This window comes from Rousettus aegyptiacus, unplaced genomic scaffold (assembly GCF_014176215.1).
Source record: "Rousettus aegyptiacus isolate mRouAeg1 unplaced genomic scaffold, mRouAeg1.p scaffold_m13_p_16, whole genome shotgun sequence".
NCBI lineage: Eukaryota > Metazoa > Chordata > Mammalia > Chiroptera > Pteropodidae > Rousettus > Rousettus aegyptiacus.
The window spans coordinates 22,199,411-22,213,473 of record NW_023416291.1 but is presented as its reverse complement, the minus strand read 5'-3'; the positions used below and the strand labels follow the sequence as shown (position 1 = coordinate 22,213,473).

Here is a 14,063-nt window from a genome sequence, read left to right as displayed (position 1 = left end):
ACACTGTAAAATGCTGACTCCCTCTTTCCTTCCTACCCTTCCAAGCCCTTCTAGTCATTAGCCCTGCCTGGCTTGTAGACGAATCTGTGCCAACAAATACAAGGCTTCGGTTCATTGGAAGCACCTCCCAGCCTCGATCTGCTTAGATTTGGTGTCTTTTGCGCTTTCCATGAGTACTCACTATACATTCATTTCTCATTAGAGAGGATGTGGTCAATAAAAATGAAATAGGAATGGTCTCTGTCTTCAAGAAAGTTCAGATTTTCTTGGGAAGATAATTATAAAGCAAATTATACAAAACCGGAAAATAGAAGTAACTAATTGCTACTTATAGGAAGTTACCCAGGGATCAGGCTTGTTTCAGGGAGGCAGTTTTGCGCTTGATCTTTAAGGAAGTGATGCACATGGCGACATAAAGGATCTGGAAGAACATCATAGTCCAGCTTAGTGAGTGACTGCATCAGCCCATCCTGCTCCCTCTATTGGCGGAGGGTTTAGTGCGCACACATTCCAGCACTCCCTTCATCTTCATGAGTCATTAAATCGCGTAGTACCTGAATTTTCCCTGTCCAAAGTGGATGGGTGTAATTTCTACCTCCCAGGAGTATGTCAAGGCATAATTTGCGTTTGTCAGAATTGTCCTGCTGAAAAGTTTAGAAAAGATATAAAACGTTCTTTCAAACTACTCACTTGCCAAGCTTTCTTAACTTTTCGCAGACTAATCCAACACAAGCTGACCACAGACAGGCTGGAGTGGAAGTGCACATTTGTTCATCACGAGAAATGGCTATCAGAGCTAAGAACCCCGACCGCCAAATCCATTTCCCTTGAGCTCTGGGTGTCTGCTTTTTCTTTCAATGAGAAAAGTTTATTGAAGGATTACTGTTGCAACATGATCACTGTGTCTTAACATAGAAATCAAAAGGCTTCAGCCGTCTTGTCACTTAAGATCAGCAGTGACGTATGTATGACAAAGGCTGTGAGCCGAAAGAGTTGACCTTTGAAACCCTGTTACTGGATCGGTAAGCTAATTATAAGTAGTGGGATTTTATACTTATGGCGCATCTGCCCCAAAACACCTCAGTAAAATTTCGATCCAAAAAATACTAACATTCTAATGAGAATGATAAAGAGAACCCTCTTTATTTGAGTATTTTACTGTTAATTCATCTCAGTACATTTATTTGAATGACACAGAGGAACCCAGAAGAGCTTGAGCTGCAAAGCCTCTAGAGAGAATACCTGTAGACATCTGAGAAAAGTTGGCTTGCATAGTTTGGGGCATCTTGCAGGTACCTTGATGATTATGGTATATTATAATTGATATTTTAAGGATTTCTTTCTGCAAGGTCTTGTTTCCTTTGCATCAACACTTCCCAGACCACCACCCCACCCCCAATCCCAGTGGTAATTCAGAGTCGCCAGAAGTAGGTTTAGGCTTTCAGATTCTGCAACTCTAATCATGGCACAACCACTTGAATCTGCCTATCACTGACGAAGAAACTGAGACAAAGCAAGTTCACGGTGAAATGGACTGCCTGCCACCCCGAGTAATCACGGTCTGTATTGGAAGTGCCCAGGAGAGAGTCTTGCCTCAGGTAGAAGGCTGGACTTGGGTTTTACTTCCTGCTTTAAAAAACTCCCACTTTGCTAAGTGAATTTACATGTTGATTTGACAAATTATGAATACTCGTAAGCCTGGCTTTAGGCTTTTTAAAATGTAAGTTACAAACTAAATAATAGAAGAGGTTTTTTTCTGTTTAGAAAGTAGTATCTATTTCTGGTGACATCTTTTTGTACTTGAAGCTTTTGCATCAGTAAACTTCTGTCCTCACAAAATTGAGCATGGACCTTAGTCCTTGGATTACATGACCAACTGATCTATAGTTCAGTATTAGGATGATTTCTAAAGAGAGAAACAGGAACACGTGAGTCTATCTGATGCAGGCCAGAAGTTAGGGCGCTGCAGTGGAGGAAGCAAGGGCTTTGTGCCTGGCGGCCTTGGAGCCAAATCCTGCTACTGCCAGTTCCTACCATGAGTCCTCCTGCACATGAGGTGCCGTGGGTCTCAGTTCCTACTTCTATAAAGCGGGGAGAATGCCTCTTCTCAGGTTGCTGTGAGAGTCATGTGAGACGACAGTGATAATAAGTGACAGGCACATTGAACGCATCCGAAAACGACAGCTGCTTTTTTTATGGACACCCAGCTATGGTCTCTTCAGGTAGTTTCCGTATGTGATCGAGGGGAGCAGTCTCAAAGGGCTTTCCTGGCTTTAAACCATTGAGGTTCTGTGAAGTGGGCAATAAGGTCCTGAGTTCTAACCCACAGAATATTAAGGCCCTAGCTATCGTCTGGGAAAAGCAATCGTCAGATGTTTTTTAACACATACTATATACTCATCGGCTCTGAAAGAAATGAGAAGACTGAGGTGTTCTGAAAACAGACAGATTAACCTGTAAAACCATTTTTAAGAACAATACAAGAAACTTTTATTTTGTATTTTAAAAATAGTAGCTTCTGTAATACATGGAAAGTATTTCAGGAGTCTAACTGTTCCTTTGATTCTTTCTTATTAATTTATGGAAGGGGAGATAGAACAGTGGACATATTACAGATCTGGGGCAGATTTTGTTAATTCCCTTGCCATTTCCTCTTCTCCACTGAACTCTCCGAAAAGCTGCCTCACTATCTCTTCTCTGCTCACCTGTATCACAGAGGGGAAGCCAACCCAAATGCCTTTTCAGAGACCAGTAAATTTTAGACTTTTGAGGGGTCTTAGAAGTCAACTAATTTAACCTACTAACCTGACTCGATTAGATAACTGAGGCCCCAGAGAGGCCGTGGGATTTACCTGAGCATCTCCTTTAGTTAACAGCAGGGATTGGAATTTTTTAAAAAAAGAAGTTTCTTGAATCCCTGAGCTTAAATCAAATGTTGGTAAGATGATTCATTCACCACACCTCCCCTAGTAGTATTTTATATGGAACTTGAAGTTTTCAAGTTATGTATAAATTTATTTTACTAGTTTTTAGAACACTGTTAGTAAATTAGGACATTCTCAAAGTTTACAAAGTAATGCTAGTCATATTTGGTATTATGGATTTTTTTGAGGTATAATGAGTTGAATGGAGATGTGGGAAGATGCAAGTTGTCTCTATTTCAGAATACTAAAAGTAGCTGGTGCTTTTCTCAGGCTCATTCTCTTCGAAGTTGAGACCAGATATGAAAAGTATTCGTTTTCTTGAAAAGGTGTCCATTTTTTTCATATTCATTGCCAAGAATATAGAAACAGATTATAATTGCTGTAGTAAAACTGGATTTATGATTTATAAAATCATAAATTATGAGCTTATAAAATATCAGTCCTAGGCATTGCTCCTACTGGAATCAGATTCACAACCTATTTCACCTTTGTTTCCTTGGTTTTTAAAACATACATCGCTGTAGTGTGGGAGGGTGGCTTCCCCTGGCAGTGAAGGGCTCTCCCCAGCAAGTCATTGTTCTGCCTACACTTTCCTTGGGATAAATAGGATTCGGTTGCTGGCACCTCTCTTGCTTGTCTCCATGCCCTGCTAAGCTCAGTGTGCAGTGGCCCATGGTTATTAAAATCCTTATCACTGGAGGAGTTGGTTATGAGCGTAGTTATTTCCTGGAATTAGAAAAAGCCCTCTGAATTAAACAAGTAACTCAGAAAACGATCTTATGTTTCGTAATAATTAAAAGTGTGATTAATACCAGCAGTTAGTTCCTGTGACTTAACCATGAAAAGCAGGAATTCAGAATAAGAGTTGAGCAAGGAAAGGAGCCATACGATATAACTTGATTTTGAGTTCCTAAGACACAGATACACTCCAGATGAGTTGACTCACGTAAGACAAACTCCTTTTGATGCCATGGAACTAAATGAGACCTATTTTACATAAACAGGCCACCTCACAGAGACTGTGGCTGTGTGCCCTTAAATGGAAGGCAAGACCTTTCTTGTCCATCAGTCTGGGATTGGCTCACACCAAGAGAGCCTTGAGAAGATTTTCCAATCTGCTACACAAAATTTCAGCTTTTTTTCAACATTTGAAGAACAAATAGACAAAGCGACCTTGTTTTTGGATCACTATTTTTAAATTTTTCTCAAAATTACCTAATGAGATTCCAACCAAAATTGAATGCTGATAGATACCATTTAAACTTCTTCCCAAAGCCCAGTTGGTTTATTCCACATGTTCTACATTTTACATTTTGAAACTTTAAAATTTGACTATATGATTTTGTATTTTTTTAGGCCTGAGTAAAATAAGGTTTGTGTTCATTGGATGAATTACAGTGTTCTTGGTAAGGTCCCCTTTGGTGAGAACTTTCTGGGCCAGAATTTCAAGTGCAATGCTGCTTCGATTCCACTGAGCTGGTTTTCGAGTGCTTCTCTATCAAGAAAATGCGTGGTCCATTTATATGCGTTGGTTTCCAATGAAGTTGCGCTTTTCCCACCAAGTTCAAAATAATTTGTAAAATCCTAATTTGGAAACTGGTTTATTCAGAAAACTGTCTTCCCATCCTCCCAACACAAGAGGGTCGAACAACCATGTGGTCTCTCCCTGTGCGAATAAGTGAATGTGAAGGAAGAAGCCAGTTAATTATTGGAGGAGAAAGAAAGTGTTCTGACATGCCAGGTTCCAGGTTGGCATTTGGCTCCCGTTATAGAGAGGGTTAACATATACATATGACATTTAAGCTTTAGATCAATGCAAAAATACTTGTATAATCCATAATGGAGCTGAAATGGGTGTCTAATAAAATCACTAAACTCAAGAACTTCAGTGTCCCTATTTTTCATGAGAGACTAGGAACTTATAAATCACCATTTATAACGTTGTTAAGGTGCCATTTACTCAGAATTATATTAGGTGACTTGCCAGCTAACTTCTGAAGTTGGCTTCAGTCTGTTCAACCTACCTCCCCATATCGTATTCAACTGATGTGTCTGGCCACCTTGTTCTCTGCTTTGCAGTTCAGCTCTACCTGAAGGGAATAAATCAACGAAGTGGAAGCTGGGTACTCAGCCTGGTCCCTAACTTGTGGATTATGAGTGGTGCCAGCCAGAGTCCTGGATACTGTGAGGATGCTGATGCTTAACTGGTTTTAATTCTTTTCCCTTAGGATGATTCCAGCCCTGCCACTCCGGACGAGGATGAGAGCTCTGTTACGACGACCAGTGCCTTCACCATCCAGGAGTACTTTGCCAAGAGGATGGCAGAGCTAAAGAACAAACCACAGGTCACAGCTATAGGGCCTGAGATCCAGATGGAAAGGAAAAGAGGAAAGAAAAGAAAGAAAGCTGCACAAGATAATAATGTGGAGAATTACACCCAACCCAAGACCAAGAAGAAGAGAGACCAAGTTGAGCAGCAGCTCGGAGACCCTCGCTGGGGTGAGCATTCCGATGCTTCTGCTGAGGGTGGAGAGGATTGTGTGTGGCCACTTGATGACCAGGACTTACCACAAAAGCCCAAAAAAAAGAGAGAAAAGAAAAAGCTACAAAAGCAAGTCAAGGTAGCAGTGGATGCTACTCTAGATGAAACACCAGTGAGAAAGAAGAAGAAGAAGAGGAGGAAAGATTCCAAGTAAATCCTCTCGAGCCAGGGCCTTGCAGCCACTCAGGTGTCGGGGCACTGCTGCCAGGCGAACACCTTTGGCCTGAAGTCAGAGGAGAGTTCACCCGAGAGAGTCTGGGCACATCTTTTGACATGCCCGTGGATTGCTGAGTCTCGCCCTATCACCACATTTTTCCCAAATCATATTCCCAGAAGAACTTTTTGCTGTTCCAAATCATGGCTCTCATAAACAAATAAATTTCTTTTGAGACTCTGAGCCCTTTACCCTGAGTGTTCATTCATGTGTATATGACAACATCAAGTTATGTATGTGCACATGTGTGCAGATATATCACAGTCTATATTTGCTCTTGATTTCCTTCAGTAAAATGAATTGTGCTTCCTTCTGAAGGACTTAGTCTAATTAAAGGATTAAGAGTCAATAGTTTGGATTCAGATAGTTCTTTTTGTTCTATAGCCAGCCATACATTTTTTTGCCAAGTAGGTATTATATGATTACGCTCCCAAATCAGAGTTGTTTTGGTTTGGTTGGTTTCGATGGGGAAATTGTTTTAATGCTCTCTCTTCCACTAAGCAGTGGCAGCCATGTGTTCTGAGGTCCACAAGACTATGAAGTTTAAGAAGTGAACTGACTCTGGGGACGTTTTAGCTTCCAGCTCTCAGCAGGCCCCGCAGGTCCTCAGAGAGAGTAGGCAGTCTGGTGCATTCCCGTCCGTGGTGCTTGAGGACACGTCCCCTACAGTGGACTCCAGCTTATTTGTAACAATCAGGAGGTTATCGCAAGTTAGAAAAACTGGGAGTCTAAGGTCAGGAAATTAATTTTTCTGGAAATCAGTCATTCTCTGGGGTGGGACTGCCTTATGAAAGTTCTTAAAAGTATGAATAGTACATAAATAAATGTAAAAAATACTTTTCTGTCCTGCTCAAACCAAATGGTGTCATCTCTCTGCCTTAAACACCCTGGCGTCTCCCTCTGAGCTGGTTACCCAGAGAGCTTCAGGTACCTTCGCACCCTCTCTGGAACACAGAATGAAAAAGAAAATGTAAACTTACAACTTAGAGGTCGAGCCCTATTGTTTTCTCTGCCTGTTTCTCCTCTCTTCCTTTCTTTGTTCTCTATCTCTTCCTTCTTTTCTTCTTCATCTGTTTACTGTTAACTCCCTCATTCTTGCTCCCTCCTTATTTTCAGTTCTAGTTTTCTTCTACCCTCTTTCTAGTTGCCTGTTGCCCGTCCTGCTCTTGCAGTCTTGACAGCTGGCCTGCCTCTGACAGGCCTGTCAGAGTAGCTGTGGGGGTGCGGCAGAGCGGTGCAGGCCGTGTGCTGCTTTCCACCTGACTTACAGCTTGCTACTGCAGAGCATGTACGAAACGGCGACGACTTTTTGCCCTTGATTTTAACTCTCAGGGTCATACATTAGATATGAAGCATGGCTTGAGATTCTTAAAATTGAGAAAATATATGAAGAATGTTTGGTTTTAGTCTCTTAAGAATTTTGAACAGTGTTAATGGTTTTTTAAAAATCACACACACACACACTCACACACTCACACGTAGCCCACAGAGAAAATTCTTATAAATTCAGAGTTTAGAATCCCAGGCTATGATCCAGTCTAATAAAGCACCAATGATTTTTAAAGTCACTTTTCTTCACAGAGGGCACATGCCCAATTTATCTCTGTGTGTCCTATCTTGTATATGAAATGAATTCCAGAAGGAAAGGGAATATATGAAACCTAAAGGGAATTATCTTTAGATAGGTAGATGATAGATAGTAGATGATATAGATAATAGATAGATGATTGATAGATACATAGATACATATAGATGTATAGACTGGGAGATACATATTACATCTATATTTAGAGAGAGAAACTGATTTTTTGTCTTTTAATTGACTTTTACTTTCTTTACCAATAAAAATGAGAGCCAGGAGAATATACTGAATCGTGTGCTGGAGGAGGAAGCTAGTGGGTATTGAAGATGGCAAAATGCACCTAGGTCAGACGGAATGACGGGGTCAGCTAGAAAGACCAGGCGGAGGTGCTGAAGGGAAGTTCTTGGAGCCGGGAACTCCACGGCAGGATTAGAACACCGCGAGATTGTTAGATGCCACTTTCTTAGAACCTGTAGACCATGAGGTTTTATTATTTTAACAGGCTGGGAAAGAATTTCTGAATGATTTGAGGAATTTCAGGGTAGTCTTAGAAAATAGTACATGCTCAGCGAGGAACAGACAGTGTGACCATTTGCTTTGAAGGGCCCAGAATCTCACCTTTCTGGAAGTCTGCAGCTTTCATTTTTCCCAGGTGTCTCTTTTTAAGCTACTTAGTTTTCTGGATCTAAGTGGAAGTGAGTACAATAAAATATGCTTGAGAATTGCATTTCATAAGTGTGAAATTTCTTAAGTTATTAACATATGAACCCTATTTTTTATATATAGACACATATATATATAGAGAGAGAGACATTATATTACTCGGCAAAAATATATTTGTTTTCTTCAATGCTTTCCTTGGCATCCTTCAATTTTAAGAGGGAAAGTAGGTTCCCAGGAAAAGATTTTGTCCAATGAAGAGGTTCTTAACTATTACCTTTAAATAGCACCCTTCTTTACTGTTTACTGTTCATTTTAATAGATAATAACTGTTACCGCATGAGGTCATACGTGCCTGGCTCTGTTCCAAGCACTTTAGATAAATCAGCCCATGTAGCCCTCAATCCAGTAAATAGCCATTATTGTTAGTTATCTCTTTTCGCAGATAAACTCTTTTATAAAAGTGCCTCTTGCAGTTTTTTATAACTAGGTTTCTGCTGCTCCCAGAGAACCAGAGATGCCTCACTCCCTCTCACCACGGTCACAGACCCGGGCTCCGGTTTTCAGCCTCCTCGCCCTTACCACAGCCAATTTCACCTGTCTTTAGAAAAATTTTCTATTGCTGATTATCTTACTTCATTGTTACTTTTAAATGAGAATATATTTGAAAGCAGCTGGCAAACTGTAAAGAGTTTTACAACGAACTAAAGTTAGTATTAATTATATGAGCCGTAGAAAACTTTTGGATATCCTGTGCATTAGAAATTCTCAATGGATTTTCCCTTTCAACTTGGTCAAGAGGTTGATGGGAAATTGGAGAAGTAACTCAACTCCTTAAAATCTGTTTGCCAGTCTATGGAAAAAAAAAGAATTTCTTCTAATTTGCAGAAAATACTGATACTTTGGAAAGACAAAACCAAAATGAGCATTGGTTTGAGACCGCAGAGCCTCCTTCCGCTCTCCTCCCTCACCTGTTGGCCGACTCCGACAGGGACAAGCTGGGACCTGTCTTTTTTGGTTGTTTGTTTTAGAAACAGCATTGGAGAAATGTTTCGGCACAATCTACCCCAGTGATCTCCGCCTGGACCAGCAAGCAGCAGCTGCATTTAGATTTGAGTGAGAACTTCCCCACCATCTCCCTGTTTATCTCGAGGGTTCTGCAGCCACGGCAGTTTGGAGCCTGTTGTTCTGGCGTGTGGGGCTGGGGAGGTCAGATTGCTTTTCTGATGTGCAATTTTATAGTGCTCTTGTTATTAGTGAGCAAATTAGTATCATGTCCTAATAAAAAGGATGACTAGTCTTCTTGCATAAAGGTATATTATCTAGTTAGGAAATAGTGAATAAATTAAAATGGCATGCACAAAGCCTTTATGGGACCAGTACGGGGTGGGAGGAGGAAGCAGAGAGATACAGCACGTAAAAAAAAGTAGGTGGGAACAGGGTTGCATTTGGGCTGCCAAAATGTTGCAAATGGTTGCAGCGTGTGGGCTAACGCAGACGCTCGCCGAGCTTGCCTCCCCCCTGAGCTGAATTTCTGTATAAGCATTAGTAATGAACTTTTAAGAAAAACTGCAGTGAATTATTAACCAAAAGAAGAGCTTTATAATTTGTTACATTTAAAATTTTCTGTTCGTATTTCCTATATTGGGCTTCTTTTGAGAAAGGTAAGTGGTTGCTGAGAAGCCATTATTTTAAAAACATTTGCTGAGCCCAACTTTGGACTAAGCCCAGGCTAGATCAGGACCGAGTAACTAATACATTACAGGGTCTACCCACATTCAAGGTCTACCAGCTCGTGTCATTTAGCATGGGCCGCCAGGGCCTAGAACACCGTCAGTAGGATGTACCCAGGACCTGGCCCCTGCAGTGGCTAGGTGGTGTGTATCACCTTTGGCGGTCATGCATATGTCAATCAAGTTGGGTAGTGAGCCGTTAGGGATTCTTTGCTACTTCTATTTACTCGAACCTGAGGAGTGACTTTCTACTAAAATCTCTCATTAACATTTCTAACTGTGATAGATAAGCAAAATTGTATGTACCTTCCAACACGCAGATGAATTAGAACTGTGTTTTGCCTAAGTGAGAAGTGTGGGAAAGGTGGACCCCAACTCCTCTACCTTAACCTGCCGCTGCCCCAGTCACTCCTGTCACTAGCACATCCGCTGAGGGAGCCCAGAGAGGGTTCAGCCAGGGACATCCTTTGAACCTGGATGGAACAAAAACAGTTACTAACAACCATTTGTCAAAGAAACGGAAAACTACTGAAAGCAAACTCAACTCCAGCCTTCAAAACTTGGGAAGGTGAAGTCTGAGAAATCCAGGGGTGAGTCCATAACGCCATGCCTGATGGAAGCGTCCTCATCTTCTCGCTCATCCTCACAAGTTATGTGGCTTCCCCCGAGACTGTTTTAGTCTCCTTCCTCCACATACCCTAGACTCCCTAAAACTCCTTTCCTGAGGGTCCGTTCCTGAATTCTCCTGGGTTCTTCCCCCTGCCGTCAACCAAGCGTTCTCTGAGGAGACAGGAAGTCCTTGAATGTTTTTGTCAGAGATTCTGTTCTCACTCTCTTTGTTTTCTCTGTCCATTCTCTCTCTATCTCTCAATCTCTCTCTCTCTCTCTCTCTCTCTCTCTCTCTCTCTCTCTCTCTCTCTCTCTCTCTCTGTGTGTGTGTACATACTCGTGGCCAATGTTTCTGCTTCTTTCTGAACAATTCTCAGGTCTGTATCTCTGTCCCCCACTAGTCATTCTCAAGCTTTTACCTCGCATTTCCAGCCAAGCATCCTGAGGACCCCTCAAATACAAAGGGTCTGAAAGGAACTTCTGTTCATCCTTCCCAGGCCACCTTGAGAGCATGGGGTACTCGTAGCAATAGAAGGGTACCCCATGAGTACCCTATACTCTCAATCTCTGGCTTTAACATTAAGGCCATTCACAACAGATCAGCCTAAATAAGTGACTGCCATCAGTGTCCTAGGTTAAGTCCTTGCCCCTGGAAGCTCACAATTTAGCACCGCCCCCACGTCCCGACCCCTCTGCCTGGTCAGTCCTGCCCCTACAGCTCATAGATCTAGCCCTCCTTTTCATTCATTCAATTCACTTTGTAATAATTCTTCGGGGACCACTGCACCCACTGCCTTGAGGGTTCCCTCCACCTGCAGCCCCTTTCGCTCTAGTCTATAACTGTGGCTCTTCTCTGTCACCACTTGCTCCTGCTGGCCTTTTCTCTTGCTCAAAGGCCTGCCTCTGATCTCATTAACAATTTCTCCAGCCTTTCCTCATCCAGCCCGCAGAAACACTCTCTCCCTTCCCTGAGTTTTCACGGTGCTTTTTAACTCATTACAATCTACCCTGTGTTAGAGCCTGTAGGTGTCTTGTTTTCCCCATTCACATCTAGGGGCCCTGAAGGTAAAGTTAATCTTTGTATTTGTACAGCACCCAGGACAATGCCTTGCACGTAGCCACTAGGGAAGGGCTGCTAAATGCTCTGAAGCATATCCCAAGGTGACGATGTCTAATTGAGTGCACCGCTGTGACCACAACCCCCACTTGGGGTCCTTCAGATTCTCAACACTAACCGGTAAATGTGAGACTTTGCAATGACTTGAAGTCTTAATTATGAATTCCTCCCTACTTCTCCCCTAGGCCTCCCCTGTGACTACTGTCACCTTGTCACTGGAATCTCAGATGACCCCCTCCCAGAGCCCTATTTTCAAGTCTCCCTCAAGTGGTAGCTATAGGATTAAATGAAAAAGAGGACCTAGCAAAACGCCTGACAGAAGGCCCTTAGTACATCTTCCTCTCTTCCTCCAAGCACGAGGAAATGAAAAGTAACCTCCCTACAAAAGGTCAGGGACCCCAGTCAGGACGGCAGCGGGCGTCCTTACCATGAGGAGGTTCGGGCGGCAGCCCGTGCTGCACAGAGCCATCACCAGGGCTCCTGAACCACTCGCCACTCTTTCTTTTGACTGACAAGCTCCAGGAAGAAATACCAGAAGGTGTAGTGAGGTCATCATGAAGACATCAGAGTCCCAGGAGGGCTTAGAGCTCCCCACTAAAGGAGGTGACCTGTGAGCAGACCCTGGGCAGGGCGGGGGTGTGGTCACATTGACTCAGTCTTCTCAAGTGACAGGCTTCAGGATCCTGCCCTTGCCTGGGACTCCTAGGCAGCCCTAGTCGAGCAAGTTGTTGCAAATTAGCCTGGAGGGATTACAAAATCTTGCTGTGATGGAGCAAGGCACTGCCAGTCTGTGATGAACGAATGACGTTAACTGCTAGAAGAGAGAAAACAAGTATACTCTGGCCGCATAAGCCAGAAGGTCTTCCAAATCAGAAGAGCCTTTCAGATGTTCCTGAGACAAGCGATCCTGCTTACCTCAACCCTGTGAGAGCTGTATTGTTACATTCCTCTTTTTATACAGGAAGAAATAGGCTCAGAGTTGCTAAGTGCCTTGACCAAGGTCACCAGTTCGTAACATGGCAGATGGAATGGCTGTCTCCTTAAGCTCTCGGAAAGGTTATGGATACTATGTTTGATTTTTGTTTTTAGCAATTGGATTTATTATGCTCATTGTGTTGATTTAGTCCATTTTGGGATGCAAGGTACCTTACATAGAAACTGCAGTGTAATTCACATGTAAGAGGAGAGGTATACAAAATGATGTGGGAGAAGACCATCAGATGTGCTCATTTAGTCATTCCACAAACCTTAAGTAGCTAAGGCTGTATGCTAGGGCTAAGAATACAAATATGACGAAGACATGGTCCCAGCCCTCAAAAAGCTCACCATTTGGTGAACTGTGCCTTGAAAATGGAAAGAACTCAAGACATATGTTTCCTTCGGATATTCAAATTTTTATGTATCCAAATTCAGAAGGAAGTTGTCTACTTAAAAGATTTAACAAGCCAAGACATCCGTGTGTGGAGGCAAGAGTGTGACAACTCAGAGTTAGAAGGAGTTAGTTCCAGGGTACTTTATGCTCTTCAGAAGTCATTCAGGAACAATGACCTTGAAATCTCTTTGCTGGATCTAGACTGTAATGTTTTGAGTTTTGCTTTATGAATCTTGGAGTTTTAGAACTAGAAGGAACCTTAGAAATTTTACCAGAAAATTACAAATCAGAACAATTTAGTGCAGAACTGTCCTGGACAGAAGAAAGGGATCAGATGACTTCCTATGTCCTCTCCCAGTCCCTGGGCTAGGGGTCTTCTCCTGGCTGGCTCCTAACAGCTACTCAGGCTACAAAAACCACCCCAAGTCTATTGGTTGTGATATTATGTGAGTCTTGAGTTTTAGGGCCCCCATGAATTTAAGACTCACACTTGTTTTCTCAGTCCTAGTATTTGGCCAGTATGGTAGAAAGAGGCTAATGCCATAGAGATCCAAGGCACAGTATAATTCCTATAGGTAATAATATTTTACTATAATTAAATATATTGTGATAAATATATCTATACCAGCAATCATATTACAATATAGAAATATATCAGAGTAACACATTGCATACCTTAAACTTATATAATGTCACGCATCAAATTTATTAAATTTAAAAAGGCTTATGGTAACCAGTGAGGATGGCTGATAGGTGTATCTCATCATGTTATTAATGGCATCATTTATTAATCTAGATGCTTTGTAATTATTTTCTCATTTATTCTTAAAATAACCTATACGTAATTACGGTAACCTTAATTTTGGGTGTCAAAAAGAAATGAGATTCCGTTTGATTGACATTCTCTCAAGATCACACATCTAGTAAGTAACCAGAGCAGTAATGAAGCCCACATCTGCCTGACTCCAAAGCCTCCGCTGTTTCCTCTATGCTGCGGAGCCTCTTAGCTACTCTGGGGACCATCAGGTGAGCATGTTTGGGAAGAAACATAATATATTCATGATCCAAGATTTATCTCAGCAGCCACCTGCTTCCCTGACCACTCTTGGGATGGATTTCACGTCCCTGTCCTTTTTTCCTTTGGAGCCGAGTGCATGCTTTTTCCCAAACTTATCATTGGAGAAGCTTTTTTCCCATTGTATCCCCAACACTTAACACTGTGCCTATCTTCTAATACATGTTGAAAAACCATTTTTGAGTAAATAAATAACGGAATGAGTAAATGAAATGATTTCCTTTTATTCTCGTAT

The 14,063-nt window shown here is 42.0% G+C and overlaps 1 protein-coding gene across 3 annotated transcripts in view; it reads left to right on the top strand.

The window, feature by feature from the left end:
- The window catches only part of PINX1 (PIN2 (TERF1) interacting telomerase inhibitor 1), a 68,152-nt gene extending 62,289 nt beyond the window's left edge, over positions 1 to 5,863 (top strand). For all 3 annotated transcript variants that reach the window (XM_016160921.2, XM_016160920.2, XM_016160922.2), the window contains one exon: positions 5,153 to 5,863. In XM_016160921.2, the coding sequence (XP_016016407.2) occupies positions 5,153 to 5,620 (468 nt within the window). In that variant the 3' untranslated portion in view covers positions 5,621 to 5,863. The remainder of the gene's footprint in view (positions 1 to 5,152) is intronic.
- Positions 5,864 to 14,063: the final 8,200 nt, after the last annotated feature.